The 23,553-nt window shown below is 41.4% G+C and overlaps 3 protein-coding genes and 1 pseudogene across 5 annotated transcripts; 3 read left to right on the top strand and 1 right to left on the bottom strand.

Annotated features, from left to right (window-relative positions):
• Nucleotides 1-145: 145 nt before the first annotated feature.
• On the bottom strand, nucleotides 146-9,111 carry LOC101766006 (copper-transporting ATPase PAA1, chloroplastic). 2 transcript variants are annotated; one of them, XM_004973694.3, is made up of 17 exons: nucleotides 8,458-9,111; nucleotides 7,790-7,843; nucleotides 7,533-7,686; nucleotides 7,030-7,104; nucleotides 6,613-6,890; nucleotides 6,118-6,348; nucleotides 5,812-5,910; nucleotides 5,539-5,688; nucleotides 4,777-4,923; nucleotides 4,190-4,240; nucleotides 3,943-4,115; nucleotides 3,531-3,663; nucleotides 3,084-3,181; nucleotides 2,593-2,830; nucleotides 1,488-1,691; nucleotides 1,223-1,303; nucleotides 146-977 (listed from the first exon to the last, which is right to left on the bottom strand). In XM_004973694.3, exons 1-17 carry the CDS (start codon nucleotides 8,920-8,922, stop codon nucleotides 717-719), a joined length of 2,892 nt encoding a protein of 963 aa, XP_004973751.3. In that variant the 5' UTR covers nucleotides 8,923-9,111; the 3' UTR covers nucleotides 146-716. The 2 variants fall into 2 exon arrangements, with proteins under 2 accessions (XP_004973751.3, XP_004973752.1); XM_004973695.3 differs by having other exon boundaries at nucleotides 7,790-7,854; nucleotides 8,458-8,581.
• Nucleotides 9,112-10,296: 1,185 nt separating this feature from the next.
• On the top strand, nucleotides 10,297-14,728 carry LOC101765592 (haloacid dehalogenase-like hydrolase domain-containing protein At4g39970). 2 transcript variants are annotated; one of them, XM_022827695.1, is made up of 12 exons: nucleotides 10,297-10,722; nucleotides 11,198-11,291; nucleotides 12,122-12,166; nucleotides 12,276-12,326; nucleotides 12,516-12,590; nucleotides 12,688-12,721; nucleotides 13,417-13,472; nucleotides 13,564-13,570; nucleotides 13,698-13,757; nucleotides 13,832-13,878; nucleotides 13,948-14,059; nucleotides 14,521-14,728. In XM_022827695.1, exons 1-9 carry the CDS (start codon nucleotides 10,337-10,339, stop codon nucleotides 13,751-13,753), a joined length of 804 nt encoding a protein of 267 aa, XP_022683430.1. In that variant the 5' UTR covers nucleotides 10,297-10,336; the 3' UTR covers nucleotides 13,754-13,757; nucleotides 13,832-13,878; nucleotides 13,948-14,059; nucleotides 14,521-14,728. The 2 variants fall into 2 exon arrangements, with proteins under 2 accessions (XP_022683430.1, XP_004973750.1); XM_004973693.2 differs by having other exon boundaries at nucleotides 13,564-13,623.
• Nucleotides 14,729-16,522: 1,794 nt separating this feature from the next.
• LOC101765190 lies at nucleotides 16,523-17,706 on the top strand (annotated as a pseudogene).
• Nucleotides 17,707-19,927: 2,221 nt separating this feature from the next.
• On the top strand, nucleotides 19,928-21,346 carry LOC111257758. The gene is made up of 2 exons (XM_022827846.1): nucleotides 19,928-20,229; nucleotides 21,033-21,346. The coding sequence occupies exons 1-2, from the start codon at nucleotides 19,964-19,966 to the stop codon at nucleotides 21,082-21,084; spliced, it is 318 nt and encodes a 105-aa protein (XP_022683581.1). The 5' UTR covers nucleotides 19,928-19,963; the 3' UTR covers nucleotides 21,085-21,346.
• The last annotated feature ends 2,207 nt before the right edge of the window (nucleotides 21,347-23,553 follow it).

Below are 23,553 nucleotides of genomic sequence, written 5' to 3'. Positions count from 1 at the left end.
GTTATCGCGAACAAATTACTTCCGAACTGGTGAATTAAGAAGAGCTCGTTAGCCGCTACAGAAACATAGCTTCGGAAATGAAATTGAGGATGTCACCGGTTGAAAATAGAAAGATAAATATTCTACCTGTTCGTAATATACAACGTTTAAAACAAGCTAATTAGTTTCCATAACGATATTTGTTTGGGATTCGGAGGCAGCTCTTGCCAACTTGTATCTCGCATTGGATACAACCATACAGGCTATCAAGAGACTACTTACAGTAAACAAGCTATCCAGTTTGATCTAGAGGCGCCCCCCAAAAAAGGCCGAAACCACACTGTTTCGGTTGCTGCCAACTGTTACTGCTCAACTGAGAAATTTCACTACGCATCAGAGAGGCCCGAAAGGGCCATAAAATTGACAGCAGCCGGCTGTTAAAACAAACAAAATCTCTGGATTCGTCTAAAAAAGGTCGTAGTAAAGTGGGGGCCAGTAGCATACATAGAGAAATTGATGTCACCATGAATACCAAACTGCAGCAGCTGATCTCACCTATCCTACAACCCATGCCTCTCTATCAGCTTGATTGTTCAATTGACGATGCCATCAATGGCCAACAGAATCTAGGGCTCACACTATCCACTCGTTTGAGCAAAGCTGTGGCACTGGCAACCCACCCTTGTGTATTTCCCGTGGCCTGCGACCGAATCACAGTGTGTATTTGAACCACCCAGTCAGGTACTCCACTTAGACGAGTAACTTTTCACCGCCTCATCACCAGTACCTGCTAGGGCATCAGAAGTGGCTTTGCGTGTCTCTTTCCTGGTCTCAGCCTGGCTGCTTGGCTTCTGCCTTGAACTCAGTCTTACCCTCAAAAGCAACGAGTTGGCCATCACACCAACGGAACTAAAACCCATTAGCGCTCCAGCTATTGATGGAGTCAAGATCGTCCCTGTAACTGGAAGCAATGCTCCAGCAGCAATGGGGAGTCCAACCTACAAAATAAATTTTAAAATTCAAGTCCATGAGCCCATAACACAATCAAGATAAGGCAGACAATGCAGAATCCATACATACTGTAGAACTGATTTGCTCTTTTATTTAGGAGACTTCAAATTATTTATATAAATAATTCCAAAAGAGTGAAAATAAGTAAAAGAATTTATCATTTTTTTTAAAAAAATCTAATCTGTTATGATGATGCAAAGAGCTGAGTCAAAGAGATAAGATAGAACCATACGATGTTATACAGGAAAGCCCACCAAAGATTTTGTTTCACTGTCTTCATGGTCTCTTTGCTCAACTCTAAAGCATCAACAAGCTGCATCAAGGGGAGAAATGATCAGAATGGGTTTTTGAGGTACAAATATGAACAATACTGGTAGGGACTAGGCTCAAAAGGAAAGGAATGAGTCATAAAACAATGGCAGGTATGTAAACATTATTGCATTTTTTTGTCACTTGGTTTGCTACAGAAAATTCCAAACTGCAGTGAAAGAAATTACCTGGGATAACCTGTTGCCCATAAGTACAACTGAAGATACATCACTAGCTGCCCCGACGCCTCCACCCATTGCAATTCCAACATCAGCTGAAGCCAGTGCTGCAGTATCATTAATGCCGTCACCGACCATGGCGACTAACCTGTGTGCTTTCTGAAGTTCGGATATGAACTTCTTTTTCTCATGCGGTTTAACTTCAGCAAGAACCTAACACGTTTTGCCACATACACAGATAAGCAAATCATGCTGAAATGACAATTAGAAATCATGCTAACAAAAACAATCTAAATGAAAGAAACCACAAAGTTTTTTTCCACAGCTGCCTTTTGGTTCAATAGGTTCCAAACTTCCAATTAGATCATCAGATAGATAACTCACCTATCTATTTATGAAACTGCTAAGTGCTACCCCCTATTTTCATTTTTATAGACTGATGACTTATTCTATCTAAATTGTGCTCTTCTTTTATAATAAGTAGGGATATATGCCTGTTGCAAAGAGGAAAACATTTTCAAGTGGATGGCAATGAGAACTGAGAACAATATTTAAGTGATTTTACATATTTGTCTTTTGGATTCTATGTTCTACTCCCTCCTTTCCAAAACGTAAGGTGTGGTTTGACCCAGCGAGTCTTCAAAGGTACAATTTGACCATTAATAACTCGTATATTATATTATTCATGACCATGAAATTGACATAATAAGAAAGTAATTCAAATATGAACCCAACTGTACTGCATCTGTACAGTAATCTACAAATTTGTTAGCTAATTCTTGGTCAAAGATTAAGAAGTTTTAGTCTTCCAATGTATGCATGCCTTATGAAAAGAAAAGGAGGGGGATGCATGACATGATAACCTGATGACAAATGAATCCATATTTTTCAGGTACTTCGAAATAATACAGTAAAATATCTGCAGTGTTCCAGAAATTAATGGAAAACCATAATCGATGGTGCATCTCAAAGATCCGTAGACATGATTTAATTAGTGCAGATAGCATCAAAACAGACAGCAAGCAACCTACAATATGCAACTCTACTACAGCAAATTGTGAGAGATTATCATTCACAAGGACAAAACAAATCAACAACATTTAATTCATATTACCTTGTCTGCCTGGATACCAACAATCGAAGCCACGTTCATAGCAGCACTTTCCTTGTCCCCAGATAACATATAAACACTAATTCCTTGCTCAGATAGGGTACTGATAACTTGACGAGAATCTTCTCTGAGCTTATCCTCGAAACAAATTAGACCAGCTAGAGCACCGTCCACTGCTACATACGCAACAGACTGGCCAAAATGCTCCGCTTCTGGGAAGGGGTTGCGAACGACACCATGCCTGAAACATTGCAATATTTACTAGTGAAACGGACTTCCATGAGCGCAACATAAGATGTACATGACAGAGCTAGTGCACTGGAGCAGAATAGCAGATAGTTGCCATAATGCTCCAAACCAAGTTGCATTGCTGGAACTTTAAAACAGATCTCACTGACATAAGGTATAGCTGGAAGAAGAGACAATTAAAAGTGTCCACATTGTTGGTGAATTTAGCATAGGACATAACTGTAGAATAAGATACTCATTTGTACCTTCTAATCCAATCTAATGTTCCAACAGAAACCTGTTTCTCACCGATGGTAGCCACAGCACCAGATCCTGGTTCTTCCATGAAGGATCCATCATTTGCCTGTGGCAACACACATAAGTAAGTGGCAAACAATTAGAAAGGTCAAGTTTAACACAAGTGAATAAACAGTGTGGTAAGATGGAAACATAGAATAGGTGATAACATTCCATCATAGAAGCATGAAATACAGACAACAATGTGTCAAGAAAGTATGGCAGAAATCTGGACTCTGGAGCAAGCATGGTAAACAACTTATTATTGACTATGATATTGCAGTTCAGCAGATATGGTTAGAATTCAAGTGAAACATTTATCCTGAAACAGCTTTATACAACTAGTAGAAGACCCAGTTAGTTCATACTAAGGTCATTCTGAGCTCAGATTTCTTGTGCACTTCTGCAATGACTACCTTCATACTGATGCAATTAGCAGCCCCTGCAGCTTCCATGATGGCTTTTCCAAGCGGGTGATTTGTATTTGACTCTACTCCAGCAGCAAAACTCAGAATCTCAGCCTCAGTCCATTGGTTGTCCCCAAAATCCCTGATGACGGAAATGCGGTTTGTCAACAGGAAGATCTCAGAAATAATCTTCATTTTTCAATCTAATACACAAAGTTTACACATCATAATATATGAAAAATATAGCACATTATCCATGGAAATACACCGGAAATTGCATGTTGCGGTATCCTATTCACAGGCAAGTTTTCCAGAAAGATATTCAATCAAATTTAAAGTCCAAAGTAGGTATAGCACAGTATAAACATAGTGTAATTAAGTACAGCATAGAAATCCAGAGGGTACATAAGAGACACTCAACTTTGTATTTGCATCTCCCCTGCCTCTGGAAGTTATTACTTTAGTTACCACAGGTCTACCAATTGTTAAAGTTCCAGTCTTGTCAAACACAACAGCATCAACATCAGAGAACTTCTCCAAAACATCCCCACCACGTAAAAGAAGTCCTCTCGTCGCACCTAATGAAGTACCAACCTGGAATGATGGTACATGAATAAATACTGATATCATACATAATAAAAAAAAGTGTAATATCCTTTGTTTCATACCAGCACAGCAGTGGGTGTGGCAAGCCCAAGAGCACAAGGGCAAGCAATTACCTGCAAATGAAGATCCAATATTAAGAGGTATAATCCAATTAACAAAATTAGACACAGAAAAAAAATAACATGGGAATAGGGTGAACTGCAATCCAACATAAACAAATATCAAAACTCAGAATCCAAAATTCCTATGCTTGGGATTTTGGATATTTATGTGGTTCCTGAAAGCATCACCCATGCAACTAAAGTCTTCTGAATATACACGAATGTCAAAGCATGTTCCATCAAGTCATACCCTTGTCTTTCTATAAGAAACACTGAATTTTGAATCCGAGAATGAATCATGCATGCCATCCCTTTATTTCATACAAAACCAGCTCTTCTTTATGCAAGTAATAAGATTCAAGGGCAATAGCTGCAGTTGAAATGAGAACATACTTTTGCAGTTTGCTCAACCAAATCTAATTCTCAAAAGAAGATTTTGCACTTTTTCATATACTTGCCGTTAAGTTTTAGCAACTTAAAAACTTCATTCGTTTAAAGTAAAATAGCCAGAGAAAGGATATTAAAAACATATCTTTCATGTATCATACCAGAACACTGCAAGAAAGTTGCAATGCCAAAGACATTGCGCTTCCATGTTGGATAGCAGCAGGTACAAGTTGCGAACCAAAAATACTCCAGAACATATAAGTAGCAGCAGAAAGTGCCATGACTCCATATGTAAAGTTTCCTGCAACCTGCAGTGAAATTAAAAATTGACATTAAATCAAAGAGTAGAACTATTACAAATTCAGGTCACAATATTTATGTGGTAAAGAAAGGCCCTCTAAGACTATCAGTAACACAGAAAAATGCCACCAATAGCAGCCATGATCCACCAGTGATGCCCAGAATACAGTATAGGACAACTAATAAATTCCACTAGCACCAACATATGAGAGGTAGTACCCAAACAATAACAAAACCAATATTTCCACTGCTCAGAAACTTAATAGACAATGGAGTCGCTGAGTATCTAAAGAGGGATTAGTGTTTTACAGGCTCAGGTTGATCCGTAATAATTAGCCATTTTGAATATTATTATACTTTAGGGTAAAAAACAAATAGATGAATTAGCCAATCACCCATATTCATCATTACTTAGTCCACAAAAAAGTTCTATAGAACTCATGGACTAATGTTGGGCACAATATTCACACAGTTCTCTTTAAGATTTATGCAAATGTACTAGTGCGATCCACAGAGATGGATGATATGGTCAGCAGGATAAAAGGCGCAAGTGAGCTTTGATCATACATGTAAACTAGTAGTTTTCATAACAGTGGAATTAGCATATGCAAATATGTATATACCTTGTCAGCCAATCGTTGAACAGGGGCCGCCCTTGTCTGGGCTTCTTCAACCAAGTGAATTATGTCAGACATGACAGTCTCACCACCAGGTCTTCTAACTTCAACAGTGAGTTTACCATTCAAGTTGATACTTCCTGCTGATACTTCTGTCTAACATAGAAGGGAATCATCATTATTTACCACAATACAAAGATGCTAACACTGAGATATCACTTGAATTCAGCAAGCCAGGTAACAACATTCAGAGAAAAAACGGAATTTAGAGATACATACCCCTGCTATCTTTGTCACGGGCATAGGTTCACCTGTCAAACTTGATTCATCAACTGTACTCCTTCCAGCTTTGACAACACCATCTGCTGGGATACGATCCTATATGGTGAATAAGCAAAAGATCATACTAACAAGATCAGTCTGAGCCTCATACCATCCATAATAGACGTAAGAATGATTTCTATATGAATATGTAACTTAATTGCTGCCACAGTATGCACTTGTGTTCAGCATACGAACAAAAAAATCCTGAAAACCATATGCCACAAGGAAAATATCACCAATGTTTATATATGTTGTACTCACCCCAGGCAGCACTACAACATAGTCCCCAACAGCAAGAGTATCACATGGGACTTCAACCAATGATGATTTCTCAGCATCATTATCCACCATTAGGCGTGCTTTAGAGGGAAGGATATTAAGCAGTCCAGTCATATCACTGGTAGCTTTAAGCTTTGCCCTCTGCTCAAGATTCTTCCCTAGAAGAACAAAAGCTATCAACATAACTGGTTCCTCAAAAAATGTCTTCCACCCCTGCAGGAAAATCAAATGATATAAACAAACTACTGGCACATTAAGGCCATATGCCATGATGCAACCTAAAAAAACATATTGTACAGAGCTGGAGTGTAACTAAAGGAACTTGCATTATGAAATTGCTCAACAATATCTGCAAGGAATGAGGCTACAAGACCATGAACTTCCCAAAACTGTTGCTTGGATGTATTTGGATATCATGTGGAATGCAACAAACCAACAATAGAAGTCTTTCAGGGGAAAAAAAATAATAGGACATACCAGCTTTGGAATGAAGGCTGCAATTGAGCTGACGGCAAAGGATGACAACGCACCTAAACCAACCAGTGTATTCATGTTTGGAGACCCCTTGAATAAACTCTTTATACCGTCAAGTATTAGTCTTCGACCAGGACCGACAAATGTAAATATTGACAGAGACAAATGAAATCCAGTGGAATGAATGAAGTGCATCAATGGCACATTAACTCCAAAGAGGTGGGAAATGTGTCCCAGAAGGCAAACGGCACATAATGCCCATGATACAACAAGTTCTCTACCTAGAAGAAAAATCAGCGGCAGCGCACAAGTGAGTTATAAAGTTGACACTTTGCTATTAATAAAACAAACATCATGGAGCGGGAGAAGCTTGTAAAATGTAAACTGATGGTTACTTGTCTCAAAAAAAAAAAAGTTTACCACTTTGTTTCAGCTGCTCAAGTTTCTCATGCATCTTTCTTTCAAAAACTGCCTGTGAGCTGATCTTTGAAGCATCTGCAGGTTAAATACACATTTGCATGAGACTGAACACAACAATAAATTTGGGGAAGGTTTCATATTTAACTATAGGGGAACGACGATGTAGAGATGTAGCATGTCATCAGTTCTGAAGTGTACAATATGAACAAACAAGACTTTGCATTCATGTATCTTAAGACAAGATTGCCTGACAAGCAACAAGAATTTTTAAAGCACCTTTATCTTTTCATTCAATGTCCAGAAGAGCGTTCAAACGCTTAAAAGATTTTATCTATGGTCATTTGAGCAAATCAACATTTTCTAGTGAAGAGAAAATGTATTATTTTTAGCTTTTCATTCAAACTAACAATATTATCCCATTATTCAAACTGATACATCACTCCAAATTAATAAGTACTATTCTAGCCCTTTGACAATACTTGACCAATTATAGCTGCGTTTACCTCGAAGATTGGATTTATAGCCACATGTCGTCAACTGACTAGCAAGCTTCTCACCCAACTGTTCCTTCCAGTCCTGAACATCCCTATCTTCCGGCACTGCCCAGACGACTGCCATCTCAGTGGCAAGGTTAACAGTTGCTGATCGCACCTGGGGCTGAAAAATCCAAGCACATTCAGACTCACAAACAAAACTAGAGAGCAAATAAGTGCTTGACAAAAGCTCTACATTTGAGCCATGCTGATTTAACTTAGCTAACCTCATTCTCCAGAATGCGTTTAACACTTGCTGCACATCCACCACATGACATTCCCTGCAATGAAACTAATCAAGTGGCTAATATAACTACAGAGTGCAAGATGGTCAGAAATGACAGTTTTTTTTTCTATTAATTCAGAACAAATATTATAGCATTATTTATTACAATGAACCTAGCATTGATCTTTCTCTACAGCCAATTGAGATGCAGCAGTACCATCTAGGTGCAAAATTTTACTTGAGGTATTCAAAAAAAATTAAAAAATATACCTGCCAATTGATCAACCAAGAACTCTACCATGTTCCCTCCCTAGTAAAAAAGTGTTTTGAAACTGGGTAACATGTTTAATCGGTTAGATATTCTAGCCTAGTAATTGCCCGAGACACAATGCTGGTGCTTTGCTTCTTGATTAACAACTGAACACAAAAAAAAAACTAAACAATTCATGATGTTAGCTTTAATGCTATGAGAATCCTTATGTCAATTCGAGTTTTAATTTGAAAAGCCAGTTACAAGCTGAGCACAGTGCCAATGTGTGTGCGCTTATCCCAAGGTGTTTAGCCAGCTAGGCAGTTTCTTAACAAGTTTTGGAAAATTCCTTTTATATGTTTTTTTAGAGCGGATGGTGAATGGTGTATAGGGTACTATACTCGTAGGAAGAGCCATACCCCGACGTCAAGGACGATGACATCGGCTCCCTGCCCTGCCGCTTCCTCCGCCACACCCACCCCCTGGGAAGCTCGCGGCCTCTTCCACCCCTCATTACCACCGCCATCGCCCCCACCATCACCGTTCCCAGCACCACCACCAGCACCACCGCGCGGAGGACCACCCGACGGGAGCGGCGAGGCAGCCGAGACGCTCGCGAACCACCGCCGGGGCGCCGCCGCCGCGGCGCGCGGTCCCGGGCCGCGGAGCGCGAGCCGCGCGAGGGAGAGGAGGAGGAGGTCGCCTGGGACGGCGAGGCCCCGCGGCGCGGAAGAGGGCGCGGGCGCGGACGCGGAGGCGGCGAAGGGGAAGCGGAGGCGGAGCGGGGCGGCCGAGGGGAGGCGGCCGCCGCGGCGGAGGAGGAAGGGCTTGGAGCGGGAGGAGACGGCCTTGGAGAGCGCGAGGAGGGGCGTGGCCGGGTCCATCCTCCGGAAGCTTCTAGAAGGGCCTAGCTCGCCGCGGCGGTGGCGCGTAGCGGCCGGAGCATGGCTGCTGCTCGCGGCGGGGATGCGTCGTGTCGAGTGCGGGAGATGGGGGACGGGAGGCGGCGGTGCGGGGCGGCGCAGGCGTAGTGATGGTCTGATCTGATGGATTGGGTTTTTTGGCTGGGCACCTGGGGCCTGGCCGCCTGGGTGTGCATTGTGCAACACGAGCGTACCAGCCAGCGGTCGCGCGCGCTCGTCAGCTCGTGCCTCGTCGCGGACGACACGCTGCGTGGTGCGTGCCAGCGGCCAGTCAGCCATAATAGTGCCACATGTTTCGCAGTACAACGCACGTGAAATGCAGAGTCCAATCGGTTTGCATATCTGCGCGTGTCGATGAAAAAGTTGACGATATTTACGTGAACAAAATTTATTATTATAAGACATGGAAACCAGTAAAGATAAATTGTGTACTTACACAACCGAGCCATGTAAGTGGCAGAACATCCCATTCTCAACTCCCCAACTTTACTATGAGGTACGGGAAAGAATTAGAGTTTTTGTCAAACGCCATGATCCAAGTGCCAGCACTGACAATAGAAGTAGAGGATTGGTGGCAACGAGAGCTTGCAAACTATTCGACGTAACCAGACACGAATCAAATCGGTGCTTCTCATGTACTCCATCCGTCTCAAATTGCAGGATGTTTTGATTTTTCTAGATTCATATATTTTGTTATATATCTAGACATATATGTAGATGCATAACAAAAGATATAATGACCTATAATTTAGGATGGAGGAAATACACAATTTGGAACATATGAAAGGAAAGGAATCAACGTATTTTCAAAGATCGTCATACGGCGGTAGTCCAAATTGAGAACGAGATAAATGTAGAAATTGTGCTCCTTCTTGAATGATATAGCAATACTTCTGCAAGTTATTAAAAAATGACCCATGTATATAAAAATAACCATTTCATGTAAAAGGCTAGCTAGATATAAGAAGGATACATGTAAATTATGAAAATGCCGAACAATATTGGATGAACTTTCAAAGTTTATTTAGGATAAAACCAACTCAAATTTTGGAATAGAAAGAGTATTTATAGGGAGGTCAAATAATCATACTATACGCTAATCTTGTTTATGTGATAGAGAGAGTATAAATTGCAAATTTACGGGTGCTAAAAACCTCTTAACTAGGTGGGTTTAAAATTTACTTTGTTTGTAATGTTACTATGTTATTAGAAATAATACATTGCAATTATTGGTGGAAGTGAGACCATTACGAATTTAGAAATTCGTATGCGCACCATTTTCCTCTCAAAATCGATAAGAAAGAAACGAAAGCGAGAAGCGCTAGATAAGCGGCCCATTTCGAACCAATCGCGCCCACTCCAGTCCATCCATCCGATGCCTCCGACTACGATGGCTTGGACCTCCCTCTTCCTCCCCACCACCGCCGGCGCCACCGCCGCGGCCACCGGTAGCCGCCACCCCTCCTTCAGCCACCGATCCCACTGCCGCGTTCCCATGACGCGCCTCCGTCGCGCGCCCCGGCTCGTCGTTTCCGCTTCAGCCTCACCGGCCTCTCCCGCGTCGTCGCTCGACGCGCTCATCTTCGACTGCGACGGCGTCATACTGGAGTCGGAGCACCTCCACCGGCAGGCCTACAACGACGCGTTCGCGCACTTCGGGGTGCGCTGCCCGCCGGCCTCCGCCGACCCGCTGTACTGGGACGAGGCCTTCTACGACGAGCTACAGAACCGCATCGGCGGCGGGAAGCCCAAGATGCGATGGTACATGCGCAAGTTTGATTTGTTTCATTACGAAATTTCTGTACCACTAGTCAATTGCTTGTGATGATCTTACGCCATGTGCTCGCATGATGCCTTGCGTAACCAATGCACCGGATATGTCCACGCTTATGTGTTCGTTGGATGCCAAATCACGTCTGCCGTTTGCACTACCTTTGGTCATAATCGTGTTATTAATTTTGTTAACTGACGTACTTTGGCATGTCCGCATGAGTGCACATGGGCGTTCCTGCAATAGTGCAATGCAGGGCATGTAAGTTTACCTGCGGGGTAGTGGAATGCAGTTCTTCATCAGATTGGTGCGCGCGTGCTGATACACAAATTGATATATGTTGGGATAACTTTATTGTTGCATGTCAGCACGTGAACGGAAAACTTTAGTACAGATGCCATCTCAGTATGGGGATCTTTGTGTGGACATTGGTTTTGAATTGGTTGAGACTTGGAATTATGACAGGTACTTTGGGGAAAATGGGTGGCCTTCTTCAAATATCTTCGAGACACCACCTTCGACTGACTCCGATAAGGAGAAGTTGGTCGACATAATCCAGGTCTGACTTTTATGTCTTCGGTTTTACAACATAGGGTAGCTCATTAATACATTTTTTCGGGTAGCAAGATAGGATTGGAAATGCTCTGAGCCATCCATTAGTTTAATGTTAGCTTGAAAGGTCATGTTTTCTCTAGAAATCGTTTCTTTTCTCAATCTGCCATTCAATTATTGTTTCTCAAACTTCTGCATGTTGGATAACCTGAGGATCTATAATTAATGCCAAGTAAAAACACACACATGGTGGAACACATAGGTGATGAACATGTTACATGGATTCAAATATCTATATGATCAAAAGACTGCATGTTCACACAAATAGACTCTTAGGATTCATACTGACTCCTTGTAGCATGACTTGTGCAATTAGCCAAGAACCATCTCTTTTGGTTTTAGGCTTTTAGCACATATGGCATTCACATTCACATGGGCTCTTTTACTACTGCAACCATTCAACATAAATGAAGTCTCAGATTAATACTAATACAGTAATACTGCACATCAACTATCCAAAAACTGGAATCTAAAAAAAAACTCGACCAAGGGGAGAGACGTCCCCCTGATTTTGTCTTAAGAAGATTGTGCCGCGACTCGAACCCGGGCTGGCTCAGTGAACCGCTTCTTTGGCGTGTTCTGCTGACCAGTTGCACCGTGAGAGTGTTGGCCAAAAAATGGAATCTCATGTACCTCATTTGTGAGCTTTCCTTCTCTAATCTCTAATGAGGAAAATGTGCAAGTCTTTTGTGCATTCTTGAAAACAGGCTATTACAGCTTACGCTATTTTACCTTCTCATTTCAAGAATTTTATAGCTGTAACCACTTAATTTGCAGGACTGGAAAACAGAGAGATACAAAGAAATAATAAAATCTGGAACTGTAAGTTAAATTCCTAAATTATTTCCTGAACTTACACTTGCAATTAAAATTAATACGCATAATAAGTCACCTTATTATCTGATGCCGAGTTGAGACTCTCTGTTGTTAGGTGGAGCCTAGACCTGGTGTTTTGCGGCTGATGGATGAAGTAAAGGGTGCGGTAATATAACTTATTGAATATCGTTCTTTTCTTTTTTAAAGAAACATCTTATTTTTCTCCATACTATTGTTTTCCTCACAAATTTAATGTTTTGTCACATTACCTCAGTGAGTTCTAAATGAATATATCTATTTGATACTTTGAGTATGTGCTTTCATGCTCTGAGGTGATTTTTATACAATGGTGTAGGGTATCAAGCTTGCTGTTTGCTCTGCAGCAACTAAAAGTTCAGTGATAATGTGCCTTGAAAACCTTATTGGACTTGTAAGTTAAATGATTTATGCTGCTTCCATATGTAACTTTAAAACTTCCTTTGTACTGGCTGAGTTCATATTTCTCTCTTTTGCTCTTGTTTCCATAGGAGCGATTTAAGGGCCTGGACTGCTTCCTTGCAGGTATAGTTCTGTTCTTTTTCAATTATGTTGTCTTTGTGACCTTTGGTCTCTTGAAGTTCTCTGCAATAGTCACAAAAAATTTACAAAAGTAAAACGGAATAGACAGGGGTTGCATTTGTAGCACTTGTGAAACGAACAATGTAATGCCTCTAAATGATATAAACTATGGTGAATATGTCTTAATCAGTTTAGCAAGTCATGTAAACAATAGACCGTTTAGGATGTTTAGGCCCATTGCATTGCATCAGGACCAAAGAGCTTACATCATTCCAGCACAGTTTTAAATGGCATCTCCGTGACATTACTCGCTAGACTCAGGCTAGATCACTACAATCCAATACCATTGCCAGCTTACAGTTGTTTTCAAATGCATCGCAGTACAGCCAGGAAGAAAATCAAAAAAGGAAACATCAGAACCAGAACTGCATAGCCAGAAATAGCTCCACCCAAGCTGCTTGCCTAGTCCTGCTTCTCATCTTCAGAGCATCAGGCCTGACTCTGTCATTTGCTAATTGCTGAGCATCACTTCCCTGCAAAGCTAGCCCCCTGTGCCCCCATTGCAGCGAGATGTTTTGGATCATACCAAATGCAAAATATTAGATGACCCCCATTGCACTTGCTAAGGTTCTGGTTGTGGCTGGTATAAGACAACAATCCCATAAAATTTTACAATTCTCAATTGCTTCCTACTGCAGGCGATGATGTTAAACTAAAGAAGCCTGATCCAACAATATATGTTACAGCAGCAGAGGTAGTGAACGTTATAGTATCAGATCTTGTCTAATTCTCCTTACGATTTTTCCAAAGTTGGTTATGTTAAGGACTTTCTATGTTGTGCCCAGAAATTAGGTGTGCAAAGCAAGAACTGCCTTGTGGTCGAGGACAGTGTTATTGGATTACTAGTAAGCCTTCCAAGCACATATTTGATTAATAAAACTAATCCTTTTGACTATGAAAGTTGTTTATCTTTTGATAGGCGGCAAAAGGAGCGGGGATGTCATGTATAATAACATATACACCTTCAACTGCTAGCCAAGTAAGATTGATCTCTAGTGCTAGTTCTTGTTCTCTATAACAGAATGGCATCCTTATCTGCTAACTTTTCCATAGGATTTCACGGATGCAATTGCTACCTATCCTGACCTTAGTGATGTGAGGTAGGTTCTGATCAATTTGGCAACTGAGGTTCTTTCCATGCCAGATAAAAACTATAGCTGCTATTGCAGGCTCGAGGACCTCAAGCTGTTACTCCAGAAAACTCTTGTTACTGGATAGTAAAGCATCTTGTTTTCCTCAAGAAATACATTGACAGATTTTTTTCGTGCATGATAAACTTTGGTAAGTCTGTTTCTATATCTATGATTCTTGATTCATTTTCATTGGTATTGACTCCTATTTGGGATTGCCTGTGTCAACCCGAAACACCTCCATAGGTCGGAAGAGCTTTGACAGAAATTATAATTCTAAAAAAATGTTTTCTTAATTTAAAAAGACTGTTGTGCAAATCATATTAATGCCTTTGATGCATTTTTATATTCATTGTCATGCAGAAGTTTACGTAATTTTATTTTTTAACATTTTCTGTACCGGTTCTTGTTTTCCTTAATATAAATCAGGTATAGGATGCTCTAGGGCGTCTTTTGTTGAAAAAAAAGAAGCAGCTTTAAGTAGTAGCATTGTTTGTTTTGTTTCAGAGCTCAACTAAAATGTTGTGAGAATAAAGACCACAGATATTCTTCGGGATCCTTGATGTTCTTTCACTAAAACTGAATCTCTGCATTTACTTTTCACTCTTTCAGTGGTCATTCCCTGGTGGAACAGCAGGGTGAATCCAAGATGACATTGTTGTTGGATGTAGGAACACTTGATTAATCAGATATGTCATGTGATACTGCAAACCTTGCCCACGTTGTTGGTTGCTGTGCATAGGATGATTAATGCAACCAGAATTTTTTACCATCCTTACGAACGGTCAATATTCAAATGCCAATTTTAGAAATGCTCCTACATATTTGCCATGGGAAAGAGAAGAATTCTTATATTTTTACCAAATTCGCAGACGTGGCAGGCCACATAGGATGGACAGCGTGGACAGGCCACGCGAAATGACCCATTCACCCTCACCAGCCCACTCCCTACACCTTCGTTCTCTCTATGACAGCCGGGTCCCACTCGTCCTCCCTAACCTTCCTCCCGCACCCATCTGTTTTGCATAGCAAGTAGCCCGGCGGCAGTGGACGGCGCTTGCGCGCGGTCGGACTGGAGGGCGGCGGCGGCCACCTCGAGTGCCACCTACAGGGCTACCGCTCTAGGCGAGAGGTGACCGGCCTGTGACACCTCCGGTCAATCCATGTGACCATGACCATGCCTCCCGGATCCCCTGGCCCATTTGCACGGTACGCAAGGAACAAGAGAGTCGAGAGATAAAGAGAGAGGAATGGGACAAAGGGTCTCGTCTCTCTCGTGGTCAGCCGGCCGGCCGGATTTTGGGAACTGGGGAGGGAGCGGCCGATTTTGGAGAGCAGGCGGACGGGACGAGGACCGAGCCGACAAACCAGTGGCACCGGGCAGTGAGGAAGAAAGGAGCCTCGAGAACTCCAACACCTGCAACCCGCTTGCCGACGCATGAGACGGCGTCGCCGGGATCGGGATCTTCTAGCGACGTTGAGGGAAGGAGGGAGATTGGGATGACAAGTGGGGCCGGCTGTCATAGGGAGAGGTAGGTGGCATGGAGTGGGCAAATGAGTCATTGCGCATGGTCCGTCCACGGTGGCCATCCAGACATGAACTGCCATGTTTGCAAAATTGGCAAATATGTAAGAATCCTTCCCTCTCATGTGGTAAATATGTAGAGATATTTTTAAAGCTGGCATTTGAATGCTGACCGTTCGGATGGTAAAAAATTAAATATCCCCCAGCAAGTTGTCAAATAGATGGTTACAATTGTTAAATAGGTAGTTACAATTGTTGAAACTTTTTATTATAAGAGAGTGAAATACAACTATCAAAATATATCGTTGTAATGAAAAGGAAGAAAAAATGCTCCTCGTAGTCTACACATTAAATGTGATAGAACTAAAACTCTCTTCGTTAGTTGACTAGTAGCTGTTTTGATGTGCGGCTTCTTCATTTTGCTTCGTTGCAAGGTCAGACCAACGCCGACAGGTATTTGCTACTGACAATTCTTCGGTATCCTGATCTCAGTATAAATCATACTACGGTTTTGCAAATTAAAGTACTTGGAAAGTTATGAGGTGTTTGGATGCAACAAATCATGTACTTTTCACAAACCGTGGTATGGCTAGAGCTGCATGTTTTTTTAAGGGAATATCTATTGAGTTTTGCTATTTATTTGTCGACAGGTTTTTGGAAGAAAATCTGTCAAACTTTTTTATGTTGCAAAAGTCATCATTTGATGTTGCAAACATTATACTTCGATGTTTCAAAATATTTCATGATATTTGAGGAGAAAATATGGCAGATTCTTCTAAAATTTATGTCGAATTTTATGATGTTGCATATGTTATCTTCTCATATTGCATGTGGCTGAAACATGAAGTACTGTATGCAACATGCGAGAACAATACTTAAAACATATTAAATAGCATCTGCAATATCACGAGAATCTGCCATATTTTCTCCCCTAGTATCATGAAATATTTTGAAACATTGAAATATTTTGAAACATTGAAGTATAATATTTGCAACATCAAATGATGACTTTTGCAACATAAAAAATTTGATAGATTTTCTTCCAAAAATCTGTCGACATATAAATAGCAAAACTCTTTTTTTTTAAGCCTTAGAAACCCCATTCTTGCTCTCCTTTGTTTGGACCATAGTTTTTTCGCAACTCTGGCCATTCTTGCTCTCCTTTGTTTGGCAGTTTCTTAATTCCATGTTTTTTTTAAAAAAAAACTACGGCATCCATACATAGCAATGGAAAATAAAAGCTTTGGAGGATATTGTTGCCACCGTGGTAATTCTTCGAAGGAGTGAGGCATTGACTTCACTTTGCAAGGATAGTCTTCTCCTTTCTAGTCCCTTTGCCCTTTCTGAATGGTAATATGCGAGAAGAGGATTCGTCATCTGCTTGCCTTGCTCGTTGGGCAAGCCACAATTTTCTACGCTATTTCGCCTATAAATTGCACGCCAAATCACGCCACATTGGTGCGCGCGCGCTTCTCCTTAGTCGAAGCTTCTTCCTACAGAGTAACCATGGCAGTGAACAACATGAGCTCCATGCTCATGGTGATGGCTGTAGTTGTGCTAGGGACTGCGTCAACTGCCACAGCCGCATCTGGCGTCGCCATGTTCTACGATAAATACACTCGTAAATCCGCTAAAAAGAACTCTGATTATTCATGACAAACACACACAGATTCAGATAAAAAATCTCAAGTGCTAAAGTTTTACTAACTTTGTCCTGTAGGCTGTGGCAAGGTTTATCTCTGTTATTCTTGAGACAGTACACAGTAGCTACTATAGGTTCATGTCTTCTCTGATGCATGCAGCATCGGCGTTCTACGAGAACATGGACATGGGCAACATGGTCGCGGCGGCGAGCGACTCGTTCTGGAACAACGGCGTCGTGTGCGGGCAGTGCTACCGGGTGAAGTGCACCGGGGCGGCGCGCGTACGGCGGCTCCGGCAACAACGCCGTCGTCAAGATCGTGGACGAGTGCGCGAGCAGCGACGGGTCCCAGAGCACCATCGACCTCTCCAAGCAGGCCTTCGCCAAGATCGCCAGCCTCGACGCCGGCGAGGTCAAGGTCACTTTCAACCCCACGTACGTGCACGGTTTCGTTGCTCTCTCTTCTGCTATTGCTCGTGTTCGCACGATCGCACGCATATGTGGACTGTGGCATGAGCTACATGGAGCTAGCGTGTGATGTGTGGAATATGCCTGTGCTTTTGCAGGGGTTGCCCGTAGGGTGTCGCAGGCTCGCAGCTGGAGCGTCTTTGAGTTCTACTTCCGAAGATGAGATGGGAAGTTGAGAACAATAATAATGTATAAAACCATGCATATGCGGATGCGAACATGCATGGATGCCTGAATCATGTTACAGTTACCTTAGTAATAATGTATTTTGAACTATGTTTGGCTTTCTTTCTACTTGCTTCCTGGGTCACAAAATATATAGGCTGGTTTTGGGCATCGTCACAGTCCAAAACACACAACTGTAACTACTGCTACCTTTTGTTTAATTACATTATAAGCAAATTTGCATGTACAGCACTCCTAGGAACAATTTGCAAACATACTACTCTATAGGGGCGGACAGATCTTAGCAATGGGGTGGGCAGGGCTCGAGCCTCACTATCGCCACTCGGACAAAATGGAGCCCCCTTAACCCCTCCATAAATTTTTAGGAAGAAGAAAGAAGAAGAGAAGGGAGGGGAAGAAGAGGAAGCTCCTGTTAAGCTCACAGGCTGCATCCGCCAGTGCTACTCTATATGTCGGGATTAGTTGTTTAACACTAGCTAGTGGATTGCTGACTTTTATCCTTTTATCCATCGGACCACTCCATCATCCCCAGTTGCTTGTTGACTTCACTTCCTGAATGCTTATCGGTCTTCCATTTTGCTTCATTTGACTGAAAATATTATTGGTCTTTGCTTGATAATCCCTTAACGCTTAGATTAAGTTTCAGGATATATAAATGATCAATGAACGATCATATTTTCAAAGTAAAGAGAGTAAATAGTAAAACTAGCAGGACAATGTCACATTTTTCCACTACGTACTGTATTATTTTTATTCCAAAAGACTTCTTTAACCAGTTAACCAAATTGACTCCAATAACATTGCCAAGCACAAGTGTATTCTGTCGGTTGTACTAGGATCAGGACATTGTCAAATTGAAGCCACTGACGTATGTATTACTAATCACTCCAAGACTTCGGTTGCCACCCCGTTATTGACTTCAGTTTACATTGTCTACCACAAGTTTGTCTAGTAATTATCTTCTTGGTTACGCAGCTCGATTATCACTATTACTTTAAGGCTAGACCCAAACCATGATCATGTCGTGATACATAACTTAATAAGCTATCATAGAAGATATGGATGAGAACAAAAAATTAAACCGTGAGTAAGCAAATACAAAAAGAATTAAATAAAATGAAAAAGTCTAATTTACACCCTCCAACTATTATGATAGTCTGATTTTCAACCTTGAAAATTTTGTTCTTTAGCTAGTTTCAAAAGTGGGTTTCTATTTTCTGGAAAATAATATACATATGTTTAATAAAAAAAACCATAACTAGTTTATTTTAAATAAAAAATTATAAAGCTAGTGCCAATTATTTTCCTAAAAATGTAACATATCTATTGGTGCCATATTGGGATCTTATTTGTTCATGTTCTTAGTGTTTATTACTTGTAATACTAATAGCCAAGCTTGCTATTTGTTTACATTATCGTTTTGTGCTCCACTTTATGTTGATTGCATGAATAGTTAATTTCATGATGTTTTAGCCTCTACCTTGTTGAAAACCTATTACCTAATCATGAAATCAACATAAAGTAAAGCGGTAGCCATACAATGCCTAAATAAGATCTATATGTAGTGGAGCAGGCCATTTGTTAGTTTGGTGTCATCTTCCAAATCTTCTATGTACTAGTATTTTGTTGGATCCTCTTGGTTGATAACGGGTGTGATATAGTGCAAAAAGATAATTTAGATAAATAATGGCACGACTACTAGCAATATGTAATCATGCAGTAATAAATAATTTCCAAAAAACTCCCTATTGATCACCAACATATAGATTACATTTTAGAAAAAAAGATACAAGGTACTTAGTTTCATTATTTTATATTTAAAATAAATTATTTACGATTTTTAAAAGATTAAATTATATTAATCAAAGGAATATGTACAGAGGGTTACACGGAAACGAGATTTTTTATAAAATAAACCATATTTGAAATCGGCTATATGAACAAATTGTCCGATTTTAATAGTGGGAGTACTTGCCAGTCCGGATGGCAAAACCTAAAAAGGACGACGACATTTTTTAGGTCAAAAAAAAGGACGACGACTTCATAATCTCTTGTATTTCTTCTTGAGGATACACTTGTTATTATTGCTTGCGTTGCTCGTTGAGGAAGGCAAATTTCCCGTCCGTGCGGTCTCTCGATCTTCGCCTATAAGTAGCCCACGTGCATATTGGTGCTAACTCCATGCATTGCCAGTTTGCCACCTAGTTCAAGTTAGCTCCCGCAACAGAAGAACCATGTCAACGACCAAATCAAGGTCCATGCTCGTGGTAGTGGCCATGGCTGTAGTTCTGTTACTAGGGACGACGGCGGTTTCACTTGCCACGGCGGCATCTGGCGCCACGTTGGACGCTAAAAGCCCTCATAAACTCGCTTGCCACGGCGAGGGCTGCCATAGCCAGACCACCATGCACCTCTCCAAGCAGGACCTCGGCAAGACCGCCAACCTCGACGCCAGCAAGGCCATGGTCACCACTGACCACCTGCCACCCTTTGTCTCCGCGTATGTGCACGCTGTGAAAATCACGTTCTCCTTTTGTTATTCTTTTAGCGACCAAAGCATGTGGGCATTTCTCACTTGATATGCTGGGGGCAGTCACAGTGCCAGTTATTGCTTGATAATAGCGCTTAGATATGGAAATTCATTTCAACTTAGCATACAACTACGGAAAATATTGCACAGTTATAATCTAGTTCAACCCAATTTTCTTTGACTCCTACCAAACCGAGCAAAACCATAGTGTGAATGTATAGGGTTATTCACCATCTTAGCCATAAAAGTGGTCATTTTCTTTTCTACGCGCTACCCGAATGATGAAGAATGTTTTACTCATTTTGTACAACCCTGTTGAGCCTTCACAACTAGTTCATTTGAACAATCTGATTCACAAGTGAGCAACAACCTAATGGTATATTTGAATATTTTGACCTAATGAGTTGTACAAAATATTACAAGCACGAGGTGTAAATAATCGGCACTCGTAATAAAAAAAGATAAATAATCCCTTCATTTCAAATTATTATTCATTTTAGTTTTACTCCAAGTCAAACTTGTTTAACTTTGATCGAGTTTGTAGAAAAAAAGTTCCAACATCTACATTATCAAATTAATTAAATATTCAACACATCATAAAATATGTATTGATAGTGTATTTATTTGGTATCGTGAAAACAAACACATTTTTCTCTAATGTTAGTCAGAATTAAGGTTTGACTTCGAAAGCAAAAGCTAAACTGACCAACAATTAGGAATCGAATGGAGTATATTGATTGTTGCTAAGATTTTGGATCCTGTGTACTGTGCAGTCGAATATGCTGCACCATCTCTAAAGGCCAGATGTCTTGCACGGGCTGCTGATATGGTGCTGAGTTCGAGCGTACCAGTGCCGCACGTATTTTCCCAGATCTACTTCCAAGACGAGATGATGAGGATAATGTACCAAATATCACCATCCTGCATGCGTATTGCATACATGTATGTACTCCTATACGCCAAGGATTGGGTATAACCGAGCTATGTTCGATGTCCTAGTATTGTAGGTGTACACGTTGCAATACTTGTATATGTCCGTCTATTACAATTAAGTTGCTTGAAATAAAATGGGATGCGGCTTACGTTGGATGAGAGCCCGATCTGGATGAATCTGCCGAACCTTCAGAGTACAGAGCAATTTGAGTCACTCGATGTGTTCGCACACAAGAGGGAAGAAATGAAACTCTTGTTCCGTGCAAAAAAAAACAAAGAAAGAAAAACTCCCTCCACATGAATAGGTGACTTTTTGCGATGCCTGAAGTCAATCACTTCAGACTTTGGAGATTTTGGTGGCATAATACTATTTTTTAAGGAACTCTGCCTATGTTATCTCAACATAGCAAATCCCAATCCCTGATAGAGGAGGAGGGTTGTGATAGGCTTGGTGAGCCAACGTTAAACCAAACCATTCTAATGGAGATGAAACCTAAGAGAAATCCATTGGGGGCGTAACCCTCTTAGCGACGCGCCATATCGGAACCCGGGTACGGTGTTAAATGGGCAAGGGCCGGGTCGTCTCCACCTTGGTGACACGTCATGTCGCGATCTAGGCATGGTGTCAAGTGAGCAAGGATCGGGTCGTCATTTCCATAGTGGTGCGCTACATCGGTGCCCAGGTGTAGTGAAAAATGAGCAAGGGTCATCACATCTCTCTCGACGGGTGCGAAGGGGGAGGAAGCTAGTCAAACCAACTAGAATTCGTGTAGGTAGTTGGAATGTAGGGTCTCTTACAGGTAAGTTAAGAGAGTTAGTTGACGTAGCGACTAGGAGGCGTGTAAATATTTTATGCGTTCAAGAGACTAAATGGAAGTGCCAGAAGGAGAAGGAGGTGGAAAATACCGGTTTAAAGCTTTGGTACACAAGGACAGCTGCAAATAGAAATGGAGTGGGAGTTTTGATTGACAAGAGTCTCAAGGATGGAGTGGTGGACGTGAGAAGGCAAGAGGATAGGATTATCCTAGTTAGGCTTGCCGTTGGTGATATGATCCTAGACGTAATTAGTACTTATACCCCCAAGTAGGCCACGATGAGAGTGCTAAGAGGCTTTTCTGGGAAGATTTAGATAGCTTGGTTAGAACTGTACCTTCTAGCGAGAAGCTTTTCATAGGAGGAGATTTTAATGGGCATGTAGGTACAACAAGTGCAGGTTTTGAGGCGGTTCATGGAGGTTTTGGATATGGTAGTAGGAATTAGGAGGGAGAGAAGTCTTGAACTTTGCAGTAGCTTTTGACTTGATGATAGCGAACACTTTCTTTAGGAATAAACGGTCCCATTTAGTGACTTTTAGTAGTGGCCAACATTATAGCCAGATTGACTTTATCCTCACAAGAAGATAGGATAAACGGGCATGCTTGGATTGCAAGGTGATACCAGGGGAATGTGTTGTTTCTCAACATAAGCTTGTAGTGGTGGAATTTCATTTTTAGATGCGTGCACGCAAGGATAAACAAGACAAGATTGCAAGAACAAAGTGGTGGAAACTGAAAGAGGAGATATCAGAGGTCTTCAAGGAAAGGGTAATCAAAGAGGACACTTGGAAGGAAGGAGAGGACGCAAACAACATGTAGGAGAAGATGGCAAATTGCATTCGGAAGGTGGCTTCGGAGGTGCTTGGAGTGACCAAGGGGGTAGAGGCATAGATAAAGATACTTAGTGGTGGAATGAGGAAGTCCAAAGGACTATTAAGGAGAAGAAAGAATGCTATAGATGCTTGTTCCATGGTAGGAGTGTGGACAACATAGAGAAGTACAAGGAGGCAAAGAAGATCGCAAAGCGAGCTGTAAGTGTGGCAAATGGTAGGGCGTATGAGGATCTTTACCAACGATTAGGCATGAAGGAAGGAGAGAAGGACATATATAGGATGGCTAAGGTTCATGAGAGAAAGACGAGGGACTTGAACCAAGTTAAGTGCATTAAGGATGAAAGGACATATATAGGATGGCTAAGGTTCATGAGAGAAAGACGAGGGACTTGAACCAAGTTAAGTGCATTAAGGATGAAATGGAGAAAATCTTGGTAAAGGAGGATAGGATCAAACATAGATGGCAAGAGCATTTTGACAAATTGTTCAATGGTGAGAATAAGAACACAACCTTGCAGTTGGATGACTCTTTTGATGACACCAACGGGCACTTTGTGCGGAAGATCCAAGAATCTGAAGTTGGAGAGGTGTTGAAAAGGATGAAAAGTGGTAAGCCGATGGGCCTGGATGGTATCCCAATTAAGGTGTGGAGATGCCTCGGGGATATAGCAAAAGTATGGCTAACCAAGTTGTTCAACCATATTTTTCGGTCG

The sequence above is a fragment of the Setaria italica genome, chromosome VI (assembly GCF_000263155.2).
Source record: "Setaria italica strain Yugu1 chromosome VI, Setaria_italica_v2.0, whole genome shotgun sequence".
NCBI classification, from domain to species: domain Eukaryota; kingdom Viridiplantae; phylum Streptophyta; class Magnoliopsida; order Poales; family Poaceae; genus Setaria; species Setaria italica.
Note: the sequence above shows the minus strand (reverse complement) of the source record. Positions and strands in the feature narration are given on the sequence as shown.